The sequence below is a fragment of the Rhea americana genome, unplaced genomic scaffold (assembly GCF_003343005.1).
Source record: "Rhea americana isolate MKP2758 unplaced genomic scaffold, rheAme1 scaffold_102, whole genome shotgun sequence".
Taxonomy (NCBI): Eukaryota; Metazoa; Chordata; class Aves; order Rheiformes; family Rheidae; genus Rhea; species Rhea americana.
The window spans coordinates 2,410,694-2,425,777 of record NW_028185062.1 but is presented as its reverse complement, the minus strand read 5'-3'; the positions used below and the strand labels follow the sequence as shown (position 1 = coordinate 2,425,777).

The 15,084-nt window shown below is 40.3% G+C and overlaps 1 protein-coding gene across 3 annotated transcripts in view; it reads left to right on the top strand.

Moving 5' to 3' along the window:
* The window catches only part of EXD1 (exonuclease 3'-5' domain containing 1), a 17,678-nt gene extending 4,094 nt beyond the window's left edge, over nt 1-13,584 (top strand). Inside the window, exons 4-11 of one of the 3 annotated variants that reach the window (XR_014896046.1) lie at nt 250-317; nt 1,371-1,457; nt 2,543-2,647; nt 2,757-2,837; nt 4,316-4,459; nt 6,050-6,241; nt 8,027-8,781; nt 11,374-11,612. Coding sequence is in view for 2 of the 3 variants with exons in the window: in XM_085306554.1 (XP_085162680.1) it covers nt 250-317; nt 1,371-1,457; nt 2,543-2,647; nt 2,757-2,837; nt 4,316-4,459; nt 6,050-6,241; nt 11,605-11,919 (992 nt within the window). In the remaining variant the exon portion in view is untranslated. Of the gene's footprint in view, nt 1-249; nt 318-1,370; nt 1,458-2,542; nt 2,648-2,756; nt 2,838-4,315; nt 4,460-6,049; nt 6,242-8,026; nt 9,053-11,373 lie in introns of those variants that run through there. The other 2 variants (XM_085306554.1, XM_085306562.1) reach the window with 2 other exon arrangements.
* The last annotated feature ends 1,500 nt before the right edge of the window (nt 13,585-15,084 follow it).

The window sequence follows — 15,084 nt, the reverse complement described above, 5'->3', positions numbered from 1 at the left end:
AGGCAGTATAACTCACTCTTAAGTGGTCAATTTCTCTGAAAATTCTGAATTTTCAGCATGTTCAATGCTTGCTCTGCATGCTTGAAGCAGGCAGTTCAGTAATCTGTGTGTTTGGGAAGTAGAGGGGGAAGAACTGAATAGCTAAACCAGAAAAGTAGTGATGAACTGTAAAATATGCGCCTTGTGCAGAGTTTATCCACATAGAGGAAGCGTCTAATGGTATGAGGATTTTTTTTCCCTTCATTGTAGGGAAGGAGGAAGAAGAGAATGTGGAGTACACAGTTGTTGATTGTTTCCAGCAGAAATTTGGCTCAGCAGTAAGTATAAATAAAATCCTATGCAGCATGTTGACTTCTAACCCTCTTCTGTCTGTCAGTAAATCTATTAGGTGCAAAGCTGTGAACTCTGCTTGTCTTGTGTTGGAAAATGAAAACACTGTAGACTACAGTGAAACTTTCATAATACATTTTTTTCTTCAAGTAGAAATGGTATTCCTGGTGGTGTGAGAACATACTCAAAGTGGGCATACATGCAAAGAAAAAGTGCAGTGCATGAATCTGTTGTGGTTGTTAGTGTGCACCAGTATATGTTAGCTGCTCTTTTGGAAATTTATATCAGCTATAAGCTAGGGTGAAGGGTTTGTATTACTAATTGATGAATAATTTATTTGGTGAAGAAAGGAAGAACACCAGGGTTTGTTGGTGTCTGAAAGGGAGTTTATAGCACTGTTTTTTTTTATAGGTGTTTTGAACTCCAGAAATTAGCTTCTCTCAAATTATTTATAGTAACATCAGCAGACTTGATAGGGGAAAACTTTGTTTCAGAACTCAGAATCAATGGTAGATTTATTATTAAACATAGTAGCATTATTAGGTCCTGAATTAAACCAGCAATGCTGTACATCCTCTGTGCCACTCTGACTTGCAGTAACATCTGTTGGGTTTGGATTCCTATAATGGTAAATCTAGTGCAAGACAGGGGGCAAAAAATCTCCTCCCCAAGGAGATTTCCCTGCTTTAGAAGAATCCAGTTCTTGCTTTAAAAAGAGGCTTTTTCTTTTTTAATTTCTAATTATACCTTCTGCTCTTGTGTTGCATGTGCTCTGAGTTTTATTTTAATTGTCCAAAAACATTTGATTTTTCTTCTAAATCTATCATTAATGTTTCTAGCTGTGGAGTGTCCAGCTGTCTTCTCTGTAGTTGGATTGAAATCTTACCTGTTTCTATCAGATCGCTATATCTGTGAAATTCATTGTGTTGCTGGTCTATATTTACCTTTCTTAAATATGGATCGTGACCAGAAAAAAGTTTGCTTCTTGTTCTMCCACCTGTCAGTCTCTGGCAGTACTTTTGTCTCTATTGTTTCACTAGGTGCTGCACCTAAAACAGCAATGTGTTGTCAGTGTAGCAGCAGAAGGTGTTAATCTGTGTCGTCATGGAAAACTTTCTTGGCTTCAGGTAAGAAGCAAATATTTTCCAATTACGCTTTTGTCTAGTGGCATATCTTGGGAAATATTTTGGGATTAGCCTGAGTTTAAGACTTGCTGGCATAACTTTTGGTAAGAGATGTGATTTTCTTCATGACAAATCAGATATTTCATAAATGGCTATTATAGAAAGAATGATACTAGCATAGGGCATCTAATTAAACTCATTCATCCATTTTTTTGTTCATGTAACTTATGTAATGTATTTATATATACAGCAACATAACTTACTTTGCTTTGTCTTCTTTATGTACTCATACAGTTAGAGGTGTTTTGCTAGTACAGCTGGTATCTATTAAACACTGCAAGACCTAATCATGGTACTAGGATAATTAAAGGAGTAAAATCAATTTAAAGATGCAGTATCTTGACTAGTTGAGAAATTGTCAGTATTTGAAAAGAAAAAGAGAATGATGAATAGCTTAATTTATTGGTTCAAAGTGGTCTTGGTTTATTTTTAATTTGGTTGAAAAACAAGTGTGTTTAATCTCAAGCAAAAACTCATGGATATTCATGGTTCAAACAAGAAACTCCTTATACAGAAGCAAGCGTCCATAGAATGTTTGCTTTGATATGGCTAAATTCTTTATTCATAAACTTAGCTAATCTATTATGAATTGAAACGTAGGCAAAGCCTGTATCTTCCATCCTGTCCTACATGCTAGGATAGAAAACAGTGTTTTGTAGTTCTTCTGCAGTAGTTTTTGACAATGACAGGAATGTCAGGGACATGAGAATTTTCTTGAATGAGACTCTTCATAAAAAATGTCCCTATGATAAATGTAAGAATTTAAGTATTCTGGACAGGACTTGTGCTTTATGTCTCAAAATCCCCTATTTAGCTGTGTACTGTAGGTACCAGGTGTGATTCTTTCAGTTATTGTGACCTTCTCTGAGCACCTCTCTGAAAAAAAGCAAAATTCATTAGTGGACTATTAAGGAAACTAAAGTACACTCCTCAGTATGGCTCATGGGAGACCGTGCATTCTCTCCTACTTTCAAATCATTTGTTTTTCTCTCCCTCRCTCATCTTCTCTGCAATTAAATTTGTTTTAGATAGCAACAAAGACCCAAATTTTCCTATTTGATATCTTCCTTCTGGGACCTCAGGCTTTCAAAAATGGATTACAAATGGTGCTAGAAGATAGAAGCATCTTGAAGGTAAGGGAAGAGAATGGGTGAGCAGAGGTTGCCTCTGTATGTAATGATCCAGCTGCACCAAAAAAAGTTGCAGTTGACACGTTTGTCTGACAGCTCTTTCCTGCTTCAGGTTATGCATGACTGCCGTTGGATCTCAGACTGTCTCTCTCACCAATACGGAGTCCTTCTCTCCAATGTCTTTGATACACAGGTACTCTCTGGATATTGTAGTTGGGAGCAAAAGTTTCAACAAGAGAAACTCTAGCCTTGTCCCGTGCTTACCAGTGCTAGAATGTGATGGTTATTGAGCATTCTAAATGTTCTAGCTAAACAGAGTTGTTAGGCAAGGCTGAGAGCACTAACTATAGTTTGTCTTGTGTAGACTAGAAAACATTAAATGTGATGGTTGCTCAAAGGAGTTCTTTTATGTCAGTCAAGAGAAGCGGCCTTTGAGAAATGATCGAGTGTCTTCAAGTTTCCATCTTAAAAAAAATTAATATCTAATATAACAGGAAGCTTAGTGCTTTTAAAAATGTGATAACAGATCTTGATCAAACTTGGCACTACCTGAGGCTATTGTGACTTGCACAGGAGCCAGGTAGCTTTGTGCTTTCTGTTCTTTGTAACCCTCTCTGTCCCTTTCCTGAGTGTAGAACAGCAGGCTACAGGTATTCAGCACTGGTGAGTATTCACTAATAMATGCACCAGTGGAAGTGAAAGAACAGAACATGTAACCATGCAGATTTTTGCTTCTGCTGGTGCTGACTCTGGTAGCTATGCTACTCAAGTAGATGCATGATTAGTAGAAGCATTAGAGCCTTTTCCGAGAGAAGAAAGTAACATGATGGCTATGACATTTCAGAGTGGGCATGGATATATTATGCATAGTCACACATGACTTGTTCTTGCCGATACTCTGACTTTTCATGGTAAAGACATGATTGTCTGAGGTCATAGCATGACTGACTCTTCAAAGACCTCGTCTGAGTTATGTAGTAAGCTTTATACAGCAAAGATTTCTTTGTCCTTCCCTGATCTTAGTTTGGCTTTCTGCCCCTAAAAATTATAATATTGTTATTTCATAACAGGTCAAATCACAGAATCAGTAAGRTTGGAACGGACCTCTGGAGATCATCTAGTCCAACCTCCCCACTCAGCAGGGTCACCCAGAGCATGTTAGACAGGGTTGCATCCAGGCAGGCCTTGAAGATCTCCAGAGGAGACTCCACAGCCTCTCTGGGCAACCTCGTTCAGTGCTCTGTCACTCTCACAGGGAAGAAATTCCCCCTCACGTTCAGGCAGAACTTCCTGTGGTTCAAGTCTTACTGGCAAAATCAGTTCCTACGCAAAAGGTTTTACACAACTTCCATATTCTTTACGTCATGTTTTCCTTACTATTTTGTTACTATTTCATGTAATAAATGACAAAAACATAAGTATTCTGGGGAAGTATTACTATGTATTTACCCTCTTCTGATACTGTTCCTAACTGCCTGCTATCTGGATACAAGAGTACTGGGCTAGATGGAATCTTAGGCTGATACAGTATGGTCATTCTTATGACTTATTTACCCTTCCGTGTATATTAGCAACATGTTTTACTTTTTACTTTCTCACTGTCAAATCTCCACATCATCTGCTTTGGCTTAATGGACAATGGTCATGGCCTACTGATCCTTTCCATCACAGGTTGCTGATGTTCTGCAGTTCTCAATGGCAACAGGTGGCTTTCTTCCACACCGCATCTGCACCTTACAGGAGTGTTTGATGCAGCACTTGAAGATATCTTCCAGATCAGTTGCCCTCATGAAGTGCAGGCAGCAGATGGCTTGGGTGAGTGATCCAATGAGACCTTCTGAAGATTCAACTGACTTGTGCTTTGTCCCCTTCAGATGTGTTTTTACAGACACACAGCTATGTAAAAGAGCTTGATGCTATTCAGTGGTCAGATTGATGCAGCTAAGGACATTTTGTTACACCGACAGGGGAGACAGATGCAAGCTTTATCTGGCATCAGTTCTTATGTTAGTATTTTCTAATAGGTCATTTGAAATTGAGGTATTAAGAATGATGAAGCTCTTAAAACAGAGGATATCTATAACTAGAGTAAAGAGTGTTCTGGATATCTCCAATATATTTGATTCTGAAACTTAGTGCTAACAAAACAAGTTGGTTAAAACCAACCCTGAGTCAAGTAGGGAAAGGGAAAACTTTTGTTTTTGTTCGGTTGGTTGGTTGTTTTTTTTTTTTTTACTTGTGCAATTTAGCAGCATTTGGCATGTCATTAGTTTCTATTGCCCTTGTTTTTTGTTAGTCTTTCATATGGAGAGAAGCAAGGGAAAATTTAATGGGCCAGACTCCCAAGATCTGGAGAATGTAAGCTTGCATATATAAAATTTGTTAGATATATATATATTTATATATATATAWAAAACACATGAAAAAGTCAATAGTTTAGTTCTAGTTTGAGGTTTTTAATAATCTGTTACCTCTTATGGGGATGGGGACTTCCAAAGATGCTGGTAAATACAGTATCTAGATACAGTGAGATTCTACCATATAGGCAGAATTTCTTTACCTAGTAAGAAATTCCTTGCTATTGGGGTGGGGGTGGTTTTTTTAATTCCTTTTTACTAGTCTTTCAGAGGTTTGCACTTTCTATTCATTGACTTTAAAATCTTTTTTGATAGAATCATAGAATTCATGATAGAATTCATAGCCTGGGTTATTTGATAGTGCTATAATTTCTTGGGGGCAATTGTTCTTCAGCTAACAGTTGTTCCAAACTTTCAGTTTAGAGAATCCTGTATAACAAATCAAAGACAACACACTTGCCAGCCATGGTTAACTTTCTCAAATTACCTTGTTGGTCTGCAGACTAAAAATCAAAAATAACTTGTGTATGTAGTAAGTATGCAGGTATAAGCCACTTCATATTGTCAGTTTTACCCACAGTATCATGGTCATGGTGCTTAACTGTGGCTTGTTTACATGTTTTGCTGGTTGCAGTTCTACTGGCTGAAGATGTTCCTATCCTCAGCTGCTTCCACTGCTGTGATGGAAGGGTTATTTTTCTCTTAGATCTTTCAGTTCAGCTGAAGATCTAAGGAATCCAATTAAGATCCAGACAAAATGAGATGGGTGAGAGAGAATCTAACATTAAATACTGAAATAATTAAGAAAAAAAGAAAGAAAGAAAAAGCAGAAGCAATCCATACTCCCAGCCTTCCTTTCCTAACATCCACAGGCTTGTATACAGATGGCCTTAGAAGCTGCAAATTTCAGTAGTACTGAAAATACAGACCAGCATCTGTAAATATGTGAGAATAAGGAAAGTGATGAGAAGTTTCTTGTTTTGTTTTTTGTTTTGTTAATCATTCTGGTTACTTAAATAACTGTTTTCATTTCCCTTGGAATACACAGGAGAATCCTGATATATGGTTTGTGAGACCCTGTCCACCTTCTCTGCTTAAAACACTTGCTCTGAAGGCCATGTACCTTCTGCCGCTCCGCTCATCTCTAATGGAGAAGTTGATGTCTGACCTAACAGCCCTGGTCGATGAGTACATAAATGCTTTTCGGGACAGGTCAGGAGATCGCCTTGGGAGCACAAAGGTAGGCATGTCTCTGCTCGTTTCTCAGGGTAGTGATATGGTCTAAGGCTCTGATAGATGAACTCTAGAGAACCTATTTAGAGTAGCTTCCTCCTTTGCAACTGTCCACCCTACTTTATGCCACATACTCCTGATGCCTCTGTGCAGCAGTAGAGGCAATCATGTGCATCTACATAGCTGCAGTTCAGCTTGGTCTATTTGTACATACCTACCCCAAGTTAATATTGTGGAAGATGAGCTGCAGCTTTGGAGGCATAGGCATATGTGCCTCCTTTTGACTCTGATATGAGACTAAGAACCTTTAGGCTCAGGAGGGGCCRTGTGAGAGGGGCAGGCAGATGTCAAGTGTTAGTATCTGAAGCTGCTGAAGTTGCTTTGTTTTGGTATGCACCCCTAGTCCTCAACTGATGTATAGCTTTGTCTTATCGTGTCATCTTTAGTGATGTTTTGCAAATATTGACTCTTTCTGAGAAACACATTCTCTTTTGCTGGCCAAAGGATTTTTTTTCTGTAAAAGCATCTCTAGAGTTATCTTTTCTTCCTAGTTTGTTCTCTACTGAGTTAGCTTAAAAATCCTTGGTTACATAGAACTAATAGTCCTATCTCACAAATACATATCCACATATCTTGGAGTAGCTGTTGTTTGGTGAATGCTGTGCTTCTCTGCTCTTTTTAAAGGGAGTGATGGGATTTTTGGTGAAGGAACTTGACTTCCTGCCCTGATGGAAAGAACAGTTCCATGCCAGCCAGAACAGGCAGTGGTATTGGTGTAGCCTTTTCATCTCTTGTTCAGTGCAGAAATTCAAAAATTTAGCAAGGGTTTGTAATAACTTCAAAGTATTGCTGGCACTAAAATTGAGTGGAAGGTGGATAATAAGACATCCTCATTTACTGTGATGAGACAGAACAAATTTTGCTTAGATCATGTCACTGCTTCATGTTTATGCAGTTGTAAATATTTTGAAATATACTAGAAAAGTGAACACAAGTCCATCTTCAAGAAACAAACTGCATTTCTTTGCCCCAGTTTAACAAAGTGCTCAAGCACAGACTTGAATCCTTTGGGAATTTTAGGCAGTAAATCACAGTATTGAGGATTTAAGAGGAGATTAAATTAGATTACCACAAGAGGTCATTGTTGCTTCACAGATGCAAGAGATTTTTTTAAATGAAAAGGTTTTCAGATATGGGGAGTTGCCAAGAGAAGATTGGCAATTCAGATGTCAGGCTTGTTTTTTCCACAAACTATGAATAACAATGTAAAACGCATGCAAAAGGAGGAGGACACAAGTGAAAAGGACAGTCTCTTCAAGAAGTAGAAAGAGTACAAAATAATTCTACTTTAAACTATTTGTTTGTAGAAGAGTTTTTTAAAGTGATTTCAGGTTAATAGCTGCTGAAGCCAATCTTTGCAAATCCATTTACTCTGTAAGGTTAGCCAAGGAATCAATCTGACCCTGAGCATTTCCAGACTGACTGGTGGAGGTCACTCTACCACTCCAGGTATAGAAGCCTCATTGGGGCCCTTCTGGTTTAGTTTGTGGATCGTGCTCTCTGATCAGAACAGCAGGTTTCAACCCTTTGCCAAAGGGAAGTTTAGTTATGTAGACATGTCCTGTGCTGTGCTGTTGGCCTACAGAGGTATTTGAGTTCATGATATGCGATTAGAGTAATGAGCAAAATAAAGCCTCACAGGCCTGCTCTGGTTCTGCCTCTTGTAACCTCTGCTGATCTTACTGAGTGGCATCATGTCACACAACAATGTGTTCTTTTCCTTTTTTTTCAGACTTAGGACACTCCTGCAGAAATCATTCTTGCAAGAGAAGTACACAGATACAGTTTCAATCATGCAACTTCATTAAATGAAGTACAGAAGCTAGGTGGAATACACATCCATACACCTCATCTCCAGCTATCACATGTTGAACCTCAGCTGTTGGATCAGGGGTTACAACATTTATCTTCGGCTTGGAATAGCACAGTAGCATCCTCCTATTCTTTCCTGGGTCACTGTCCCATCCAGAGTTTATCATGTCAATGGCTATTGTGCATAGCAATTGTATCAGGATATACTTGGTGAAAAAGGTGCTTTGGCTGATCTGCTGTGGTGGAAATAGTGTAATTTTTTGCCAGTCTAGGTTGCCTATGAATTGCATAATGTTGAGTAGTGACTGCTAACGACCAGTAATGTAGAACAGTGACTGCTGGGGCAGGTACCTACTCCTTTCTCCTGTCTAATCATGGGTTTCTGCCTCCCGAAGCAGATCTGGCCAGTCCCACTGTTATTCCTACTTTCAGAAACAGCAGCAAGGAAAAGCAAATGTGCATAATTGTGGAAGAAGAGCCAAGTGTGCTCAGTTGCCCTTATGGACCTCATGGACTCCTGCATCCAGTCCAGAAAAGTTGCAGAAAAACAGGTGTAAATGAGGCTGATGAATGTAATTGTCACCACTCTTCCTTGGGCTCTGTCTCTACYGCCTGTTTTCCACATGCATATCTTGTTCCCCAGCCAGAGGTTGCTGTATGCTCCAACAGCTACCTGTAAGTGGTAAAATGCAAATCATACTTTCTTACTGAAAGCAGAGCTTCTGCTGGAGTTCAGATGATTGCAATGGCATTGAATTGTATTCTGAAGCACTTGATTTCAGATTTCTACCTAGTTTTATGTACTTATGTCTAGTTCTGTCTAGTTTCTTGACAAAGCGTGAGTATTGATGGAGGGGAGGGTATTTTGTTGTAGCTTATTTCAGCAAAGGCTTTCACTTTTCCTTTATTTAAGACAAGTTTTCATAAATAAATTGAGGAGTGTAAAGTCCTGAGTTATCAGACTGTGGATAAGGTGGTAGAAATGGATTAACAACGGTTTATTGTTTTCACAGCAATAAACTCAGGGCAAGCAGCAGTCCAGTAATTTCTGCAAATAGTATGTTAGAGTATCTTTGACTGGACTGTCTTAATTCTCATGAACAATTGAAGCAGTCAGTGCTGATACCTCTGGTTTTCCCCTGAAGATTTCAGCTATATCTACCCTTTGGCCTTATGTTCTACTGGAGATGGCAAGAAAGCAAGAGTCATTATGGTCAGCCAGTGGACAGCCCTGTCAGCATGACTTCCACCTTGCTTCTGGTGAAACAAGGTGGTGAAACTTCCACCTTGCTTCTGTCATTTGATGGCTGTTTTTGATGTACTGGAGAATTGACCCATGGGTTGGGACAGCAGGTGGTCGACATGTTGCCAAGGTGGTAGAATGCAACTCTATGGASTAGAGGTTTTTCAAGAAAAGGTTGTGGAAAAGAGGAGTGTCACGAATCCTATCAGCAGTGGCTCTCAACAGAAAAGCATTCCGAGTGGTCCTCAGCAGGCAAAAATTTGATATTGAAACACCGTGGTCGATGTAGTGCTGAGAGAAGACAATTATGGAGAAGGCAAATGAAAGGCAATGGCATCTCTTTGATYCTAACAGTTTTGGAAATCCCTGTATGTTTACATTTTTTATGGTTTCCTGCGTCATCACCTGCAAGTAGTACTTGACAGTCTTCTGAAAGGTGGACATTCCCTCCTAGGCGACCCTATTTCTTCTGACATTTACCCAYAGATCACAGGCAAAACCAGTAATTATTGACCTGCATTGCTTCATTATCAAAAACACTGCAAGTAATAATCTTCCTCGTGACTGGGGAAGGGAACTTAGCAGAGAGCCTCAGAGTGTGAAGTTTGTGCTGTCTCCTATGTTTTCAGCATGACACTCTGCCAGGCTCTTCCTGTGGACGCAGGCACCAAGTAAAATAGGCTTTTGTGCTTCTGCATCTCTGTCAGTAGAAAAGAGCTAGCAAAGAAGCTGTACATCTAAATTTCCAATTTTCCTTGCAGACTTGTTGTATATGGTTTGTGGTTAGGTATTTCAAAACACAGATGCATTCTAATGTGTATGACTTAAATTCAGAAAAGCAAAGATGGCCTGGGAATCTCTCAATTTAAAGGAGCAAATAATCTAGAAATGTAATGTTTTCTTGTTAAAGTGGTAACAGTTCACAAGCAGAGCTCTAGCACCAAAGGGGAGCTGCTCGCAGGCATTACCCTGTGCAGCAGAGTTGACCTACCAACATGCTTCAGGTAAGGTTGCAATAGACAAGCTGCAGTGCACTCTAGGATACCAGTAATGTGTTCATAGCATGTGATGGCATAAATTCCATTTTCTGGCTAAATATGCTTGCATGTCTGAGATTATTGTAATTAACGAATGATTTGGCACAGCACATAATGCCTATTAATTGATATGAATGAACATAAATGCAACTTAGCTTGAAATGGTTTAGGGCATGGCTAACATCTTACTGTAGGATGTACTGTGACAATTAGGAAGCTGTATGTAAATTCTCCTGGTTAAACAGGACTGAAGGTGAGATTTTTCAAGTAAGTTCTTCCTTGTGTGTGTGTTGGGCGAGGGGGGGGGAGCCACCCCACCCCACCCCAGTAATCCTCTCTGAAGTATTTAGCTGCCTTCTGGATCTGTGCAAACTTGCAGACATAGATTTTGTGAGGCATGGCTTGCCTTTATGAAAGCTGTGATAACTTTCTCAGGGCATCCTACCTGTATTTTCAYTAATTCTGTTCTTAGTGTTTCTACCTCTATACCCTATAGATACCTGACTTACCAGCTTGTAGCTTCCTCTGTCTTCTCCTGAACCTTCTTTTATGCCTAACATCTCTAATCCTTGCCTGTCAAGACAGGTTTAAGCAAGAAGTTGCACAGTTACTAGTTCATTTACTCTGTCTTCCAGTTCCTTTGGGGAATTTGAGGCAAAATCCACCTTGTTTGTTTGAAGTACCAGTGTAAATGTTTATAGGATAATCTGAGACGCATTCTGTATATGTAATGTTTTTGGTATGTGAACGTCTAGATTTTTTTCATGGTGAACACAGAAGAGAGAACTTTTTTTATTTTTTTTTCCTCCTCTGCCCCTTTTATATTCTGATCATCAGTTGGCCTTGCAGGCTGACTGACATCTTCTATTCCTATTATGTTTGAAGAAAATGTTTTTTATTAGTTTTTCAGTATTTAACAAAATGTATGAAAATCTGATATTTTGTTAGATATTAATTCTTCTAGCTTGCCTTTTGTTTCTTCTGCAGCTTCACCTTCCTATTTACTGCATATGAATTTGGGTTGCCTTTAAGATAAAGGGAGGCTTTTTCTTCCTCAAGACAGTATAAGCARGTAGTTGCTAGTTTCCACAAATCAGGCAGAATCACAGGTCATTATTCTGTTCCATGGGCTAATTACAGATGGAGCTATTATCTGGTACCAATAAAAGTAGAATATATTCAAGTATTGTTAGAATTTATTTTCTTTCTCCTTATTAGACCACTTGCATGGAACTACCAGAGGAGCTGCATCAACTGGCAGACTTCCAGAAGCTACGAAGAAAGAAAGCAATAGAAGACTACAAGATGAATGAGAATGGCCTTTTGATCAGACCAGCCATGGAATTAAAAAAGAAAGATGCGCAGAAGGATAGAAACCATAGAGATGACAGGGACTACCTTCCCACAAATGAAGAGTCACCTCAAATTACATCCTTCTACAGTCAGGATCCATTTTGTCAAGAACAGCAAGAAAATCAAAATCAAGAGGTAAATCTGTGGGAGAACCTTGAACCAACCTCAAACTGGTTGTAAAAATCTGATACAGGTGACACTGAGCTCAGATTGTGATCTTAGGACATGCAGATGAATGAAAAGGGACTGTTGCCCATGCAGAAGCCTCAGACCAAAGCTCCTGTTTCTATGAGGACAGGTAAACCTATTGTCAAAGGGAAATAGTTATGGTCGCTATAGCTCTAAGCCAATTTCTGTGGTGTGTCTAGCAGTTCTTTTCAAGATGCTAATTCAGGTTCAGAGGCTACCTTTTCATTCTCTCTTGCCACTTTGCCAAGGCTTGGAGATCATTGGCTCATGTCAGTCATTGAAGGTATCTTGGAATTGGACTTCCCAATTCCTTAAAAAAAAACAAACAAAACAAAACAAAAAAAAAACAAAAAAAAAACCCACACCATGAGCAAAGATGTATCAGCATTTAGCTCCATTTCTCTTTCCATTTTCTATCAGTTACCCACACCAGTTCCTCCAAGCAAATTAGTGCTGTTTTTGCTATTAAAACAGACTTTTATTTTTCTTGCTGTCCTTGTCAGACCAACATCTTAAGTGTGTTGGTTCTTTTGTTGTCACCTGTTGCAGGTTATGTAAAGCTCTCACCCACACCAAACAAGTAGATGAGGAGCTTGCAAGAGGGCCTGTTCRTAGATATTAGAAAGGGTTTATTGGAAAAACTAAAAATGTCTGGTCAGGTCATGTGGGCTTGGTTTATACACAGATACATMTCTTTGCAAGACCCTTGGATAGCTATGCCATAGGAGAGCAAAAAAGATAGTATTGTACTGAAGAGCTATGCTTGCAAAAACAAAAAGACATACTAATAAAAAGGAACTATCTGCCAAGGCAAAGTTATTTTAGGCCATACTCAAAGTTTTCTGCTCAAAGTTGAACCTCTGAACTATGCCAGGACTGTTGTATCAATCAATGTAGATAAGGCTGTGACATTAATGTGCTGTGTACATATRCATACCTATTTATCTTTTCCAAGGGGTAGGCATGGCCTGCCTTAATTTGCAGTGTAGTACTGAGTCTTGGAACATTTTTAGCATGTTACATATCTTGACTTAGAAGTACAGGACTATTGAAGATTCTTTGAATTTTGAATATTCTGAAATTTGAAATTCTGAATCTATATAAATATATTTAAATATGTGTTAAACTGGGTGTTTTGCAGTTCAAATGCTTCAGAAAGAGCAGAGAATACCTTATTATTCATGTGTAAGGAAAGATCTCAAAGTTGTGGTTAAGATCATCAGTGAGCAATAATGAAGTATGTGAAACAGGGAAGAATGCAAGAGGTAACATCAAATTAGTAACGGTCAGATTACTTGTTAACAGATCGCAGGCTAAGAACAATTTGGACATTAGGCTGCAAATGTAAAATAATGATGATGAAGCCAGGTCAAGTGGAATCTAAGTATGTGCCAAAACCTGCTTGAGCTATTCTGTTTGAATGCAGATTGGTCTGCGTTAGGCAGATTGGTGCCTAACGTTCCTGATGTATCTGTATGATTTGTCTTTGTAGTATTGCTAGGCAACTATAGGTAAAATTTGCTCACTTCTGGGAGTGACAGAAACAATTTCCGAGGTTGTTCTTTGTCCATGCACTTTTTTGAAACTCTAGCAGCATTCTGTAATTAAACTGTAGAGTTCCTTTGTCTCACTTCAAAAATAAAATGTTTGAAGCAAGTTTGTYTTGCAACCTTTTACTTTGTCTGTGCTTTGTTGGTCTGTTAGGAGATGCTAGCAGTGGACTGCACCTTTTCTGAGCACTAATACTCATGTCATTCATCTGGAGCATGATTTCTGTAACCAGTGATGTGCTATCATGAACCAGCGAGATACAGTGTAGAAATTGCAGGCCCTTTTGAACCRGAACCAGCTCAAGAGTTCTGCATTGTACTTCCACAACTAAAATATGAGTCCAGCCAGTCTTACAGTAGAGGAAGAGGGGAAAATGGCARTGTGTCAAATAGTGGAAAAGGGGAGAAAGAGGAAGGAAGATATCAAACCATTATGTGTGGAATGTAAAACAGCCATCTGCAGTGTCTGTGTGCAGGCCACAAACTGAAATTCAGATGCACCTTTTTGGATGAGAAAYGGAGTTGGGGATTCTCAGCCTCTTTCAAGAGAGGAAGTGGAACTGTATTATAATGGAATAAGAATTGGCAGACAGGAATATGAAGGTATAACAACATCTGTGCCACTGTACTGCTTTAAGTAGTAAAACCTTCCTTTGTAAAMAAGACTGCAGCTTTCCCCTATTCTTTTGAAAACGGCATACAGAAAGAGGAAGTAATAAGAACTGAGTCATCATTCGTTAATACGTAAGCAAAAGTGAAAATGACAAACTGTTAGAGGAAGAAAATCTCTTAAAATATGTATCTAAACAGATCTATAAAACCTTGTAATGCTGCCCAGTGCTAGTATTCACTACCCCAAGCTTAGAAAGTGATCTGTAATATGCAGCAAAATGATGCACTTTTCTTAATATAAGTGCCAGTTGCAGAAAGGGGTATAGGTATTTAGGGCACACTGCTGTAGAGAGGCTCTTCTGGAGAGGCAGAAAGGGCCTTGTTTCTGCTTCCTAGAAATCGCGGTGCCTCCGGTGTGATGCARCGAAGAACGCAGTTCCGGCTGGCAGCAAAGCGCCAGGGTGACGGCGGAGAACACGGCGCGAGTCCAGGAGCCAACGGGAACGTCCCCGCCGTCGGCTCCGCGCGTGGGGCCGGCGTCGCGTTCGCCCCCGCCCCCCACCCGAGGACAACCTCTGTGCCCGGGTCGCTGCTGGCTCCCGGCACGCCCGTCCTCGGCGCCGGTCCGGGGCCACTGCTGCGTCGCTTGTGRCACGGGGCCGCGGGGTGTCTCTGCCGCCGCCCCTCGCCAGCGGCCCAGGCCTCTTCCCACCGCCCTTCCGGCGGGCCAAGGGCAACTGCACGTCACTTCCGGTACGCACGCGCCTGCCCTGSCACCCCCCGCTATCGCGAGAGTTTCCTTCTCACTCACGCGAGACTTGCTGGCTCACCCGGCCACTTCGCCCGAGTCCCTTCGGCAATTTCCGTCACTGCCAGACTCTACCAATCGGCCGCGGGAGCGCATCGATGGGCGCTGGCCCCGCGCGGGCTGCGTGTGGGGATGGCACCCGCGGTGCGGGAGAGGAGGGGCGCGGGGGAAGGGAGGGGGCTGCTG